General features: G+C 32.2%; 1 protein-coding gene and 1 non-coding gene across 4 annotated transcripts in view; both read right to left on the reverse strand.

Moving 5' to 3' along the window:
- Positions 1-12,985, reverse strand: part of LOC106666716 (ryanodine receptor) — a 62,881-nt gene extending 49,896 nt beyond the window's left edge. For all 3 annotated transcript variants that reach the window (XM_024230241.1, XM_014394081.2, XM_014394080.2), the window contains exon 1: positions 12,722-12,985. In XM_024230241.1, the coding sequence (XP_024086009.1) occupies positions 12,722-12,775 (54 nt within the window). In that variant the 5' untranslated portion in view covers positions 12,776-12,985. The remainder of the gene's footprint in view (positions 1-12,721) is intronic.
- On the reverse strand, positions 1,549-1,621 carry Trnag-acc. Its single transcript has one exon. It is a non-coding gene; the product is annotated as a tRNA-Gly (tRNA).
- Positions 12,986-17,661: the final 4,676 nt, after the last annotated feature.

Below are 17,661 nucleotides of genomic sequence, written 5' to 3' on the forward strand. Positions count from 1 at the left end.
ACGTGTTGTACTGGTTTGAATCACGGGTAAAGTTTTCTTTCAAACAAAAAGTTTTTCTATAGACTTGACATGACCCGAACGATAAAAACTTTTAAAGATGGATTGACACGATATTCGAGTCGATCCACTGCCCTAGTTTACAGTATAACAATTGTCTGTTTCTTTCCACCTTTAATATATATGATTTGGATCTATAAACAAACAGCGAATTGAGAAAAAAAAGTTGGACCTATTGGTTTCATACTTAAGATCTATATCCCCCTTTTCTACGGAGCCGGTAGTCGGAACGATAACAAGCGGACCCTTTACCCTAAGTCTTATCATTGCTCTTCTAGATTTCAAGTTTTATTCTAAATAAAAATAGTTCTCTATATTGTTATGTTCCACGCTAATATTGTTTGATTATTGAATAGGAGAGAAAATTGTCGACCTAATACCTTACATTCTCTCTCTCTCACCCGCTCTCTCTCTCTCTCTCACCCGCTCTCTCTCTCTCTCTCTCTCTCTCGCACACACACACACACACACACACAAATTCTCTCTATCTTCATATATGTCCTCTACACTTTTCCCTATGGTTTCATTCCTTATCCATATCTTATCCCTTCTCACTCTTTCTTTCTCGACAGACCATTGCTATGTAGAAAGAAATGAAAAACAAACTTTATTTTGGACATAATATACGTCCCCTCTGGAAATATTAATTACGAATACATCCTGAAAATGTCTATTTACAAAAATAAAATGAAGATACTCTATTTTTTAAAGTAAACTAAAAAAAAGATCAAATATCTTTGGTTGTTGTAAGGACAAGAGATAATCGATGAGACAGGACATGGCGATGGAAAGACATGGGACTCGGTTGTTAGAGCGAGGAAGGGAATTCTGTAGGTTGGAAGCACTGTTGAGGAGGAACGACTGATCGCATTAGCCGGTGTTTAGGGAGATTGAGGTCAGGAGGGCGGGAGCGAATTTGGAATATCATCTGATATAAGAAGGAACCGAGGATATATTGTCTACTGTAGGAAAGTTATAACCATAAACTCTTCATGTCGGCGAAGTGGGTACTCCTTGTGGGACCGAAGATAAAACGTATAAAACAATTCATTAGTCGTTTTTGCTCATCTTCGAGCTTCCCAGTGAGACCCTCTTATCAGTGATCAAAGTGGAAGAAAATAAGGATGGAAACTAGGAGTTTACGCGTAATAAAGAAAAGGTGTCTGGCACGACGGAACTGATGTAAAGTGGAAGAGCAGTAGCCGAAAAATCTGAGCGATATGGGGACAAGGTTCAAGTACAGTCCAAGGTTCTTGACAGTGGAATTAGAAGGAAATAGGGTGATGCCTATTGGTAAACCAAGGGATAAGAGGTAAGCATTGGAGAGGGGATCCAAACACAATACTTGGTATTTTTCTACGTTCAAGCCCATTTTCGACGGTCGAGGATATAGTTGAACTCTCTCCCATTCAATTCACTAGTTTCGTGGTCCGCTTGACCAATTAATATCTTACAATTAATTAAGGTTTTCAGTTGAGATAAAAAAGTCAATGGCACGAGCGAGATTCGAACCCACGATCTTCGGCTTGGTACGCCGCTGCTCTACCACTTGAGCTATCGTGACCTCGATCCACTCGGACACCAACTTCCCATCTCAACCACACCTTTTGAATTTTCCCTCCTATTTGCCATTTTTCTTTTTTTTTTCTTTCCACTAAAGCTCTCTGTGGCTATTTCTTTGTCGCCGAGAATCAAATTGATTACACGACATTTGAAAAATGGCAAAAAGGAGGGAAAATTCAAAAGGTGCGGCTGAGATGGGAGGTTGGTGTCCGAGTGGATCGAGGTCACGATAGCTTAAGTGGTAGAGCAGCGGCGTATCAAGCCGAAGATCGTGGGTTCGAATCCCGCTCGTGCCATTGACTTTTTTATCTCTCCCTTTCTTTACTCCTCTCTCTTTTTATCGCTTTTCCTCTCTTGCCCGTCTTGCTTCCTTTCTCTTGTTTTTCTCTCTTTCTCCCCATCTTATTTATTTTCTCTCACAAACGCAAACTTTCTCTTTTTTCATATACGCCTAATGTTGTTTCATTTCTTGTCCATATCATCCTTCTTTCTCTCCCACTTTCTTTCTCTCTCTCTCTCTCTCTCTCACTGTCTCTTTCTTTGTCTTACACACGTGCGCACACACAAACACTCTCTCTATCTTCATATATGCTCAACGCACATTCTCTTTCACACTCTCTCTCTCTTCTTCTTATTCTCTCTTCTCCACTCTTATTCTCTCTCTTTCTCTCACTTACTCTCTCCCTCTCTCTTTCTATTTATTTCACTATCTTACTCATGTGGGCAACAATACTGTCTCGATGGACTCCAGATTGATGAGAGGATGGGGCTTATTTGGGACGGAGTCTACATGATAACAGTCTGAAAGGAAAGAGTAGAACTATCAAAGGACTGTGGGAAAAGTATAAAGTTTTACTAGGATTATCTACGATTGTATCGAGAAGGACAATATTGGTGATTTTCCATCGGTCAACAATCGTCTGTCATTCGGTGGAAATTTTTACAACAATGAACTGTGAAAATAAGCCAAGGTGTCAGATTGTAGGTGATCTAGGAGTTTTGAGTTCTGTAATTAAGTGGACATTAGAAGGATCATGGGTTAGAATAAACCAGATGTAACAAACCGGCAAACAGAAAAACCCTAGGTTAAGCTGGAAGAGCAACAACCGATAGTTTAACACCGAAAATAAATAAATAATTTTGTTTTAACAAGTACAAAAAACTGAACGACTGCCAATCTGGCTTTTGTTCTTGTATTTTTGTCTGATTAATAATTTATTCCTTTGCATTCATAGCTATTATTACAACAAGAGAAGATTAAAATTTATTAGAAAAATTTCACTTCGAGTTCAATTTCGTTTTAATCTATTATAAACAACGTAGGTTTTTTGTCGTTCGTTATTTTAACAACTGGTTCTTGACATCCTTGCATCATTTAATTTTAATAAAATTCATTTTTTTTAATAGTTAATGATCTTGCCTCGCCCTCCTTATAACTCTGACTGAGTAAAGATGACGAAAAGCCGAAACGCGCCCATCAGAGCAAAATGATCGGTAACAACCAAATTATTAAGTTTAATACGTTAGAACACCAATGAAGTAATTACGAACAGGCTGCTATCAAAATCTCCAGGCGTTGCGGAACTGTTGCCACTGCGCCGTACTTCATCTAAAGATATGGTCCTGAGTCGTCTTAACGAAAAGAATAACGCGCATTTAACGCCTTACCAGTCCATGTACATGTCTTTAAACATGCTGCTCTCTTTTGGATAACACTGAATATAACTCGAATAAAAACTAATAATAATAGTAGTAAGAACACCGCCCAATTTTAACTATTTAATAATATATCTTTACTCGCCCTCCTTATAACTCTGATTGAGTAAAGCCGAAACGCGTGCAACAGACCAAAATGATCGGTAACGACCAAATTATTAAATTTAACTTGTTAGAACATTGAAGCCAGAAACACACTTACCCGATGCTACGCCATGCGGCGCTACCCGATGCTACCCGACGCAAATCCAAACTCCGATTTTCCATAAGGTTGCATTACCCCCGTGCACATCTACCCGATGCTATGCCACGCTAACCTACCCGACGCTCTGCGATCCCCACTGTCCAGATTTTCGTCGGGTCGCATCGAGTACAGTCGAAGACAAAAGAACCGGACACTCATATTTTTATTCAAACTACATGTATTATTGTCGTTATATTAATTACAACATACTTATTTTAATATAAACCAAATTAACTGTGATTAAAAATTAATTAGTTTTTATTTAAAAAATTAATTTTAATGGTTTGGTAGAAAATTAATCAAAACACCGGAATACGATTTTTTGATATAATGAATTTAACTAACAATTTATTGTACTCGCTTCGGCGGTACATATACTAAAATTGGAACAATTTATTACACGGTTTTGCTCATAAAATTTAATTAACAATTTATTTCATAGTTTTGCTCGTAAAATTACACCATTTTGTAATGTCGGGTAGCATCAGAACAGGACACTCATATTTTTTGTAGTTTATTTCAAACTAAGTACATGTAATTTTGTCGTTATATTAATTACAACATGTTATTTTAATGTAAACCAAATTAAACGAGATCAAAAATGCATAAGTTTTTATAAACATTGTTTAATTATGATGGTTAGGAGTAACTTTATTTAAAACAATTAAGTTTAACAAACAATTTATTAGATGGTTGTGCTCATAAAATTTAACTAACAATTTATTACAAGGTTTTGCTCAAAATAGTGCATTAAGAACAAAAGATGCGTTGCGATTGTGATAGTGATTATTGTGATAAACGCTGTGGACTGTACGCGACGTGTACTTGCGTCGGATAGATGTGCACACCCCACCAAAACATGGCAAGGCGTCGGGTAGCGTCGCATGCCTAGCATGGGGTAAGTGTGTTCCTGGCTTGATGAAAGAATGACGAACAGACCGCTACCAAAACCTCTAGGAGTTGCGGAACTGTTGCCACTGCGCCGTGCTTCATCAAAGATTTGGACCTGTAGTCAACGCCAAATTTAAACTATTTATGTGTCAGTCTATTAGTAGTATGTTCGATATCTTGCCTCGCCCTCCTTATAACTCTGATTAACCACTAAAGATGGCGAAAAGCCGAAACGCGTCCAACAGACCAAAATGATCTGGAAGGACAATATAGGTGACTTTATATTGGTACTCGCACCATACGTTAAGCTGGAAGAGCAACAACCGATAGTTTAACACCGAAAATAAATAAATAATTTTCTTTTAACAAGTACAAAAAAATTGAACGACTGTCAATCTGGCTTTAGGCCTTGTATTTTCGTCTGATTCATAATTTATTTCTTTGCATTCTTAACTAATATTACATCTACAGAAGGATAACATTTATTAGAAAAATTTCACTCAGAGTTCAATTTTCTTTTAATCTAGTATAAACAACGTAGGTTTTTTGTAAGTAGGTTTTAGTCTACATCCTTGAACCTTTTTATTTTAATAAAATTCATATTTTTCTTTAAAATATTTAATGATAAGCAAAAAGTCTACTCGCTATTCAAACAAACGGCTCTTTGGTTTTCTGAAAATGAGCAACATTCGAGGTTTTTATGTGTATTCACAAACCCGTCAACGTACAATGGAAGAATCATCCCAGCCAGTTTTTTGGTTTTTTAAATACCCAAAATTCTTACGTGACACCATATATTCTTACCGGCGAGGGAAAGGGGGAACAAGATTAAACCCTTTTAGACCTCTCTAAAGTTTGCCGTGTAAACACAATTACACACCGAGCGTGCCTTTGCACAGCTTACACGTGTTTACCGACACCTCGACGCATTAACAAGGTGGTTTTAACAGTTGGGAAAATTTTAAGTGTGAAATTAAAAATATTTGTGCCCTGTTAAAATATTTGTGTGATACTCATTACAGACGATAAAGTGACGATTTGGCATAAATGAATCACTCCTGAAACTTGGTAAATATTGGCTGGTTTCCTCCTCTCTTTAGTGAAGTTCAGTAAAAACCAATAATGATCATCTTTACCATTTTTTTTGCTATTGTTATATTATTTTTTTTTAAATCAATAGTAAATTTTGAAACGCAGACCACTAGAATTACTCATTTTGTTTCTAATAAATTGCTACACTGTTAAAACGTTCATTTTTCTGTAACTGATTAAAAAATAAACGATAGCTGTTAGCTCATAAATTCATAAACAGTCAGATGAATATTACAAAAGCAAGGAGGCGACGGCGTGGGGTGAATTGTAGCAATTATCTTTCCCATAAAGACGTAAATAAATTATAATCTTGAGGTCAACTTTGTTGAAATATTTATATGCTATTCTTTATTGACGATAAAAAATTAATTTTGTTTGTTTAAAGGCCCTTGGAGCTTCTCCATATCATCAGACAAAACCAAATTGTTAGTTCCTGATAGCAATTGGCAAATAGGAAGAGATTTCTTTATCCTAAAGGATCCAAGTGTAATCCCAAAATGTCCTATTCTTAGCCGTGCCAAGGCCGTTACTTCCGAACAGCTGGGAGCCATTTCCCTTAGTTTATTATGGATAAGCGTTTATTTAAACACTGACATTTCAATAAAATTAGCCATAATTTTAATAGTGAAATCATTAATATATGATATTACTGAACTGAAAGTAAGGCATGGTGAAGGGAAAAATTTGACCAGTATCATAGCCATATAAACATAATCGTGAAATTTAATTTGTTAAAATGTTTTTATTTTTTATTACCTTTTCCCGGTTATAAAGTTCTGACACATTTGGGGCAATGGTTAGAGTGTTTAGAGCGTTGGCAAGGCGACTCATCAATGTAAGGAATTAAGTACCAGGTTTTTTTAAAAATGGCCTTTTTTTTTCAAAAACACTGGAACGTCCGAGATGTCCTCGGGTTTTGCGAAAACCAGGGGAAAAGTTCTTTATTCCGTTTGGTTCCATTTGGCCATTGACTTTCCTCAGAATACGCCAACAAAATTTATAAATGCACCTTCATGTGGTTTTGTAAAAATAAAATTTAACCAGTGTTTTGAAAGGGAAAATTCCAGTATTAAACAAACAACCTGCATCCATTGCAAAATAAAATAATTGCTGAATGCATTTGTTTAACGATATTTCATTAGAATCAGTAATAATTGAGTTCATTAATAAAAACGAACTTTTTCTGTTATTCAGTTAAAATGTAAATTCCTCAGGTAAACAGATTAAAAATAAATGAAAGCAACAAGGTTTTAAACTCGTCAACAGCCCAGTCGAACTCAGGTAGGTTGGCAAAGGTCAGGGATAAAATAGCTTTGCCAAAATGGCACGATGATTTGACAAGTTTACTTTTTTAAACAATTCCTGTGATATAAGAAATTATATATAGTGATAAGCAGTGAAGAAGTTATATATAGTGATAGTGGAAAAGTGATAAGCACACGTTTCCATTGACTCACATAATCATGTTTTAATGTAAATCCTTGACGATTATGGAAAATAGATTTTCAATCTTGATACAAAATTGTATTTCATTTTTCAGTATTTTTATTTTGAACTATTCTAAATGAAATAAAAAAATAAATTAATGAAAAAGGAAAAAGTAAATTGTTTGCATTTATGTAACAACTGTTATGCTACAGAATCAGCCGTAATTAATAATAAAAATAAAAATTTCTGCTGTACTGTTAAAAAAATATATTGGGATGGTTAACTCATCAAAATATATCCCTAATAAATTGAACTAGGCAGGATGAAGTTAAGAATTTAGTTTGATCACTGAATCTTGGTAAATTTGTACACGTTAATATTCACTTTCATGGTTTATGAAAAATCAGGGTACATTTGTACTTTTCATTATATACATTTACCTTGATTTCTTCCAAATTAAACAAAAATCGATTATTAAATGCACAGAAAAGCAAAAAAAGAACATGTAAAAAAAAAGTTGTATGCATTTATTTGACGACTATTATGATATAGAATCAGACATGATTGTAGTAATAAACGCCAACTTTTCTGTTGAATCAAAAGGTTTATTGGTCTGATTAACTAATTACAGTGAAACCTCTCCTAACGGACACCCCTCGTAAAGGACAATTTAGTCTGGACCCGACTTAATGATATAGGAAATCAAGGTAGTTTCAAATCCTCTACAACGGACACCTCTCTAACGGACACGCCGTTTTTAATGAAATAATACACAGTTTTTTGTGTGTGCCTTTTCTGAGACTATTTCTTCAATATTTTTTGCTACGTACATAGAATGATGTACTTGCAAAAGATTGCCCCCAGCTTTTTCAGAATAAAATACATAAATAAAAAATGTTTAATTTTTCCTCTACTAGCCTTATTCTCTCGAAGAAATTGTTTCCATTCCAAAAATACCTACTCTTGTTTTTTTCACTTTCAGTTTTTTTTTTAATATAACGAAATTATCGTTAAGGAAAAAAGTTCGAAAGCAAACCAAACGACAATTACACAATATTGTTTTTACATACTTGTTTAAAATTATGATACAAAATATTATATAATATATTTATTTTTAAATACAAAATAAATAAATTATTAATGTACATATTATGGCAATATTGATTGCGGAGTGAATTTTGTTCATAAAGTCTACTGTTCTGTTACCCACCCCTCCACAACGGACAATTCTTCGATTCGCTTAGCTGTCCATTGTAGAGAGGTTTCGCTGTACAAAGAAATTAAGCTGTAAGCTCTAAACTTCATAAACAATCAACTGGACCAAGACAGGAAAAAAGGTAGGTAAATTTGGCCTGGATTTGTAAGATTGGTATATACATATTTTCAAGTTTGTGTATACCCTTATTCTCTGCATGGATTTGCAAAAATCTAAGTAACCGTAAAATCTTAATATAAAATTATTCAGAAATCGTGAGATGCAGTCTGGTGTGATGTAGGTTTCAGAAAAACATTTTCTTTATCGTGCCAACGTTTCGATCTTTATTGAGATCATCTTCAGGGCCTTGTGTTGTCTGCATTTCAGCAAAAAAGTTCTCTGATAGCCGATGCGAGTTTCTTCGCATTGTTGGCGATGTCCTTCAAAGTACTTTTAGCTCCGTGTCCATATGTAGTTGAAATTTATTCATCAAACGTTGGCATGATAAAGAAAACGTTTTTCTGAAACCTACATCACACCAGACCGCACGATTTCTGAATAATTATCGATTAACGGTCACAAATCACAACACATTTCTACAAGAGAAGAACGAAGAACATGGGATTCTATGAACAAATTTCAACTACTTATGGACGCGCAGCTAAAAGTACTCTGAAGGACATCGCCAACAATGAGAAGAAACTCGCATCGGCTATCAACCAGAGAACTTTTTTGCTGAAATGCAGACAACACAAGGCCCTGAAGATGATCTCAAAAAAGATCGAAACGTTGGCACGATAAAGAAAATGTTTTTCTGAAACTTACATCACACCAAACCGCATCTCACGATTTCTGAATAATTATCGATTAACGGTCACTAATCACCACACTTAATATAAAAATTAAATTTTTGTGATCAATTTTAAAAAGAAAAATCCTTTTAAGTAGGTAATATTAAATAAAATTACAATTAATTAAGGTTTTTAGTTGAGATAAAAAGTCAATGGCACGAGCGGGATTCGAACCCACGATCTTCGGCTAGATACGCCGCTGCTCTACCACTTGAGCTATCGTGACCTCTATCCAATCCGACACTAACTTCCCATCACAACCCCACCTTTTGAATTTTCCCTCCTTTTTGCCATTTTTCAAATGTGTAATCGGATTGGATTCGCGACGACAAATGAAATGGCTACGGAGAGCTTTAGTGAAGTATACTTCATTTTCAATCATTAAATTCACTAATTTCGTGGTCCGCTTGACCAATTAATATATTACAATTAATTAAGGTTTTTAGTTGAAATAAAAACCTTAATTAATTGTAATATATTAATTGGTCAAGCGGACCACGAAATTAGTGAATTAAATAAAATAATATGTTAAAAATTCGATTCCTAGGATTAAATGGTTAATAATAAGTGATGGAAGTAGGCTTTTAAATTCATAAACATTCAACTGAGAGGTGCAATTTTGCTTATATTTGTTTTACGACTGTTATGAATAGAATGAACTATAATTTTAATGATAAAACAAAAACTTCTGTTGTACTGTTAAAAAGTTTATTATTGATAGATGTCTCGACTCAATAATCTGGATTTCGGTATGGTGTGAATGAAAACAAATTCAATTATCAGTCAAGTTTTCGAACATTTTTAAGGCCATCATCAGTGCCTTTATTAATTATCAATACAAATTAGTACAATTAATTCAACAATTAATGTAACTATGTAGATCTTACAAAACGTCCTTGAAAACGTTGGGATTGACTCTATCAAAGAAATTTGAAACCATTTATTAAAAACTTAATTATGTCAATTTGTAGACATCTTTAAGATTATTTTGTCCTGTTGATGACCTTAAATTAGTTCGTAAGCTTGGCAGATAAAAATTGAATTTGTTTTTTCAACTACACATACAGAGATTCGGATTATTCGTGACTTTTTTTTGTCTGATAACTGCTTCAAAATAAATTTTATTTGTAAGTTCTTAACTTGAGAAACAATCGTTTAACTAACGCACGATGACAATGATGATGCTTAAATTCAGCACATATCTTACCCAAAGGGTAAAATGTTTATCAATTTTACTTCTTGAAAATATTATGTCCTTTACTGATCCCTCAGTTTCAATCTAGTTTGATTGAACACTTCTGAATTTTGCCCAATTTCATTCGCGACACCATTGACTCTTAATCATGGTTTAACAAAAATCCCTATGATTATGTAAAATTAGTGTACAATCACGTTATAAAATTGTATTTTATGTGGTATATTTTTACCACGATTTCCCCTAAATCCAACGAAATCTAAAATCATTTAAAAAATCCAAAAATGAAACCAATAGTTTCTGTTTTATTATTGTGAAAACGTTTATGTGTTTGATAAACTGATCTAAGGTAAATAATAGCTGGAAATTACTACATGATAGAAAATCAGCTGAATAAGACAGGATGACTGAAAATCCTTGCTGATTATCGAAAATAAGAGTACAATTTGGATATAAAATCGTATTTTATGTGAGATATGTTTATTTTTGTTACCCCCAGCTAAATGAAAAATTATTATTGTATGGATAAAATTGTTTTATTGACCAAAACAAACAATAGCAGTGAGTTATTAATTTGATAAACAATCAGCCGAACAATGCAGGATAACGATGATGATGGGTAAATTCAGCAAAAGCCTTACTCGAAGAGATATAATGCTTATAAAATTGACTTTTTTTAAATGTTCGTATATTATATTATCATTTTCCGATCATTCAGTTACAATTTTGTTTTATTAAATTAATCCTCAAACTTGGTATATTTTTACTCTCGTCATCATGGTGTAATATTTGTTTAAATATTTATATTGTAATTTTTAATTGTCCGAGTTACATTGAACCCGACTTACAATCTTGATTTTTTTAAAAATATTTTATTTTTATCTGTCTAAAGAAACATTTAAATATATTTAAAAAATTGATAATTAAATATATGTCATATACATTGATTTGAAGATTTTTATGGATAAGCCATGTAATCAGTCATAATTTTAATATAATAATTTTAAAAAAAATTCTGATGTGCTGTTAAATGGTAAAACTATTAAACTATGCTGTTAACATCTGAACTAAGGCAGGAAAAGTGCATTCAAATTTGGCAAATTATATTTACCATAAAGACAAGATATTGAGGTATCGCTAAAATTTATTCGAAATACTATACTTTATATTTTATAACATGCCAACGTTTGCTTTTATTCTTACCCTTGAAGATTGAGATTTTTTAAAATCCATATATACTCCTATTGTCGACACGATTATATAAAAATCAATGCTGATTCTCTAAGTAACTGATCTTAATATAAAAATTGTATTTCTTGTTTCAAAATTTAAAGGAAGAAAAATTCTACATTTTAAAACAAAGTAAGATGCCAAAATTTTAAAAGTGTAAAAGAAAATTATATTCCATTAGAATTTTAATAATAGAATACTGAAAGTGCTGATTCCTATGATTATATGATAAGAATCAGTGAAAGAAGTAAGCTCTTAAATTGTGGTGAAGGGTGAAATTTTGCTTTCTTTGTCGAAAAGGTATAAATTAATTTCTGTTGTGTTTGTGATAAAAATGTATTTTTTGTATGAAGAATAGGTAGAAAAAAGGTGCATATTTTCTGAGGAATAATAAAACACGAATTTTACGTCGAAAATATGCAGCCGGAATCGGTTGGTGATTATCAGAAAAACAGAAATATTAAAAGGACGCAATCAAGTGTTTAAGTTAGATCTAAAGCATTTTTAAAGTAAAGGAATTTATTGTTTCTTTCTTTCTCATACGAACAGATAGAAAAAATTTCGTATTTTCTGAGGAATAATAAACACGAATTTTACGTCGAAAATATGCAGCCGGAATCGGTTGGTGATTATCAGAAAAACAGAAATATTAAAAGGACGCAATCAAGTGTTTAAGTTAGATCTAAAGCATTTTTAAAGTAAAGGAATTTATTGTTTCTTTCTTTCTCATACGAACAGATAGAAAAAATTTCGTATTTTCTGAGGAATAATAAACACGAATTTTACGTCGAAAATATGCAGCCGGAATCGGTTGGTGAATATCAGAAAAAAACTGAATTATTAAAAAGACGCAATCAAGCGTTAAAGTTAGATCTAAAGTATTTCTAAAGTAAAGGAATTTATGATTTCTTTATGTTTCTTTCTTTATCATAATTGGATGTATAAATATAACATTATTCCGCTATGTGTAGGACTAAATATAAATCTTGCTGGTCACAAGGACCGGGTGCCGGATTTAAAATGTTCTAAATGAAATCGACTTATAAAAAGGAAAGGATGCGACGGTTTACCCTCGGGAAAATTATAAGTCGATCGAAATTGAATTTTTAGATCGTGTCTTTCTAATATTAGAACTTTAGTCTCGCTTTGACATAGACGTGTTGTCATCCGCGAGGCGGTTTATTTCTGATCACGTACCCGGATGTTGCAAACACTCGAGACGGATCGGACCAATTTTTTTTGTGTGTGCAAGTACTCACCGTACGCAAGAAGGAAACGTCATCCTGTTCGGATCCTCCTTCGCTGTCAGCCATGGTTCATGCAATTGTTCACCGGCTCAGTTGAATTCGGCCGGAGACGTCGGATGCATATCTTCCAGCCGATGGCACACACCCAGTGATTTGTCTTATCCGTTGACTCCTCTGTTTTTGTATATATATTTTTTCTCTCTCTCTCTCTCTCTCTCAAAACACGTGATGTTACGACTGCCTTTTCGTCGGAGGCTCGCGGACTTACTGCCGCCTCCGCTTGCCCACCCTGCCGGGTCGGCCCTTACCTCCTTCCCCTCCCACTTCCGTTAAATATACACCCGTAGGACAGACACTACACACGGCACCATCAAAAGAAGTCTTTTTGCAGTTCAACCTGGCAGTTCTACACATTTTCGTTCATATTTTTATTCGTATATCGTATTTATTTTACTTTATATTAGTGTAATTATCACATTTAAAATATAAAAAAACATATATCCTTAAAAACAAAACAGTTTTTTTTATACATTACATTATGTGGTGAATACGTCGAAAAAATATTTTAAAAAAATAACATGTATTATCTGGCATTTTATCTCGTCTTTCAAAGTAAATATACGATTTTAATTATAAAATACGATTATTCGGAAACAAACCACCACACATAAAATACTTTTAAATCCTACAATGCTCTAATTTGTCGCACAATATACAGTCAAGAACTTTACGCTTTATTTGAATTGGACTAAATTTATTTTTGTCATAGCATTAGTTAAAATAAATAATATAAATCAAATGTATTTTATTTAGGGAAAGTGGCGGGCACAATACATACTCTTTTGCATATTTCCTGTTGTGTACAATACTTCCTGATAAACATTCCTATCGAATAATTATGGGAAAATGGTCATAACCTAAACTTAAAAACCATTGGACATTAATAAAATTCTCACAGTACCATTCCAAACTAAGTAACTACTTAATAATGATACCAATAGTTATGATAAATATGTTAATAAATAAATTGATATTAGTTTAACAAGCTATTATAAAAATAAGTCTGTTTGCAAACCCAATTTTGGTTAGTTTGACTATGAAAAATTAGTGGCGATGCTGGATAATTTTGTTTTCCGAAAATGGCAAAAATAGATTCCAAATGGACAAAAGCCAATGAAATTTCCCATATGTTCATTAATATAGGTCACATGATTTTGAACAAATTACTGATGATTTCATAATCAATTATTTCTGAGTTTTTTATACAAAATGTTTTATACATTATGGATGCCAAACAATGGGATACGGCGAAGCAAAGATCACAGAAAGAGAAAATTGTATTGGCTAGGATTAGGATACTGTGATCTCCATCAAGCATATTCTGACATCATGTAGAAACTACAAAGACCTTAGGGTCAATAATTTAACAAATTAATAAATTATTAACAGAATTTGCTCGGTAACATACTAAACTAAGTAACTATTTCATAATGACACAAACTACCAATAGATATGACAAATATCTATTAGTTAGTGGTATGTCAGTAAATAAATTGATATTAGTTACAACAAGTTATCATACAAGTAAATTAGTTTTAAGTAATTTTATAAGTTATTTTTTAGTGTGTGGTGATTAGTGACTGTTAATCGATAATTATTCAGAAATCGTGAGATGCGGTCTGGTGTGATGTAGGTTTCAGAAAAACAACTGGCACTCTCAACACGACACGCAAGAGTGGCACAATTACACAGAAGACAAACACTTTGAGCCCTGAAGATGACCTCAAGAAATATCGAAACGTTGGCACGATAAAGAAAATATTTTTCTGAAACCTACATCACACCAGACCGCATCTCACGATTTTTAATAGTATAAATAGTACAAATAGTATAAATATGTTAGTTTTTAAATAATTTTATAAATTAGTAATATTTTTTACAAATATGTTAGCTTTTAAATAACTTAATAATTAAATATATAAATGGATTAATTTTTAAATACGTTAATAAATTAGTTAGTTAACAATTCAATTATTGAACAATGTAACGAGTTAAAAATTAATAAATTAATAACAAAATTCTCATGATACCATTCAAAATTAAGGAACTATTTAATAATGATACCAACTACTAATATGTATGATAAATATGTTAGTAAATGAAGTTATATTGGTTTAACAAGTTATCGTACAAATAGTTAATTTTTAAGTAATTTTATAAGTTAATTTTTAGTTAGTTTTTAAATAATTTTATAAGTTAATTTTTAGTAGTATAAATATATTAGTTCTTAAATAATTTTATAAGTTAGTAATACAAATGTTTCACAAATATGTTAGATTTATAAACTTAATAATTAACTATATAAATTGATTAATTTTTAATTAGTTAGTTAACAATTCAATTATTTAACAATGTAACGAGTTAAAAATTAATAAATTAATAACAAAATTCTCATGAAACCATTCAAAATTAAGGAACTATTTAATAATGATACCAACTACCAATATATATGATAAGTATGCTTGTAAATAAATTGATATTAATTTAACAAGTTATCGTACAAATAAGTTAATTTTTAAGTAATTTTATAAGTTAATTTTTAGTTAGTTTTTAAATAATTTTATCGTTATCAATATTTTTTACAAATATGTTAGATTTTAAATAACTTAATAATTGAATATATAAATTGATTAATTTTTAAATACGTTAATAAATTAGTTAGTTAACACGTTTTGCAGACTTTTGGCAAATAAGTGAGCGTTATAAATAAGTTAATAAGTAAATATATAAACTGATTAATTGTTGAATACGTTAATAAATTAATTAGTTAACAATACATTAATTTAACAAGTTCAAAAATTAGAAAGTTAACAGATAACAATTATTTAACAATTTAATGAGTTAACAAATTAACAAGTTAATAACAAAATTCTCATGATACCATTCAAAATTAAGGAACTATTTAATAATGATACCAACTACCAATATGTATGACAAATATGTTTGTAAATAAAGTGATGTTAGTTGAACAAGTTATCGTACAAATAAGTTAATTTTTAAGTAATTTTATAAGTTAGTTTTTAAATAATTTTATAGTTAGCAATATTTTTTACAAATATGTTAGATTTTAAATAACTTAATAATTAAGTATATAAATGGATTAATTTTTAAATACGTTAATAAATTAGTTAGTTAAGAATTCAATTATTTAACAATTTAACGAGTTAACAAATTAATAAGTTAATAATAAAATTTTCATGGTACCATACAAAACTAAGTAACTATTTAATAATGATACCAAATATCAATAGTAAATGTTAGTAAATAAATTGATATTACTTTAACAAGTTATCGTACAAATAAGTCAGTTTTTAAGTAAGTTTTTAAGTTACTTTTTAGTAGTATATAAATACATTTTTAAGTAATATTGATTAATTGTTGAATACGTTAATAAATTAATTAGTTAACAATACATTAATTTAACAAGTTCAAAAATTAGAAAGTTAACAGATAACCACCTTAATTGGCTGATAAATAAATTATTTAGCACAAAGCAAATGTAGAGGAACGAGAGTTTTCAGTGAATAAATTATGTTTTATTCTTCTGTGTTTCCAAGGTCTGAAATTGTCATATTTGCTAATTGAAGCACTTATTGAGTTTGTACTGGTGTTTTTGCAAAAAAAATTTGTGTCCTATATTTTATCCCTCTCTGATCCATCGTAAGCCATCTAACAGGTCTTGATAGTCGTATACCGAGGGGACGAGATGGCTAGTGATATCGCTATTTGATTACAGTGAGTGATATCCTTCTTGCCACATACTTCGGCGACTATTGCCAAATGTTTAATAAATATTAGAAATGTTTATGCTTGCGCTTGCGGACGGTAGTAAATATTGTTCCTGCTAAGGCCGTTGAGGATTTATTATCTTTCCCAACTGTGCGGTGGACGTCACACGTCAAAAACTCAAGCTTTCAGATACAAAATGACATCGTTGAAGGATGGAGGACAGGGTCGACAAACATTTCACATGGGAATAAACTTTGACGTATCTTGAGGGAAAGTATGGTTAAGTACTTAAGTAATTAAAACAAATCATTCTGATGAAGTTAGTGGAGAATAGGCAGGATTGAATGTTATATGGTATGATTGAATATAATATGATACAAAAACAGAACACTTGACGAACCGGCTGCCATCAAAACCGCTAAGAAATGCGGAACTGTCGACTGATCGCCGTTTTATAAAACAGATTCCAGTCAGGACACTTGTGAATAACGGTCACCTGATTTGTATTCTTTGGTAAATTCTAGAAGGTTCAACTTAATTCCAGTTACAACACGACTCAAAACAGGTCATAGTACCATAGGCATGTAGAGAAAAATGGCTTAATGGGTCGTATTTGATCGAAGTGTTCAAATGAAACATGTTATCTGTACGACTGTAGTACCGCGTGTACAAATGGTTCGTACGTGTAATTATTTAGCCATTGCCATGTGTCTAGCTTTGGTTGGAAGCTCGAAAGGACACTCAATCCCCGATCATAGGGTATCAACCCACGAACCGCCGTTCACTCATCCTTATTTACATGCCTCTCATTGAGACTGGGCACATTCCGAGCAAAAGATCTGTACGTGCGGTGTACCGTCCACATCTTTCCGAAGTCCGTGATTTCATGCACCAGAAGCCTATACGTCAACAACAGGACCCCTCCACCACAAGTCAAATCTTATCTATCTCCTAGATTTCAAGTATTATTCTTGTCAGAATCAATATCCGTTTCATGTTTTTTGGGTGTTGAATGGAGGAGTTGGCCCAATTGTTCCAATTCTTTAAATAATCTCCCTTTCTCTCTCTCTCTCTCTTTCTCTCTCACTCTCACTCTCTCTCTCTCTCTCTCTCTCTCTCTCGTTAATTGTAAGAGAGGTCGACTCAATGAGATTTCAATATTT

This window comes from Cimex lectularius, unplaced genomic scaffold (genome assembly GCF_000648675.2).
Source record: "Cimex lectularius strain Harlan isolate CLEC.00 unplaced genomic scaffold, Clec_2.1 scaffold2, whole genome shotgun sequence".
Lineage (NCBI taxonomy): Eukaryota > Metazoa > Arthropoda > Insecta > Hemiptera > Cimicidae > Cimex > Cimex lectularius.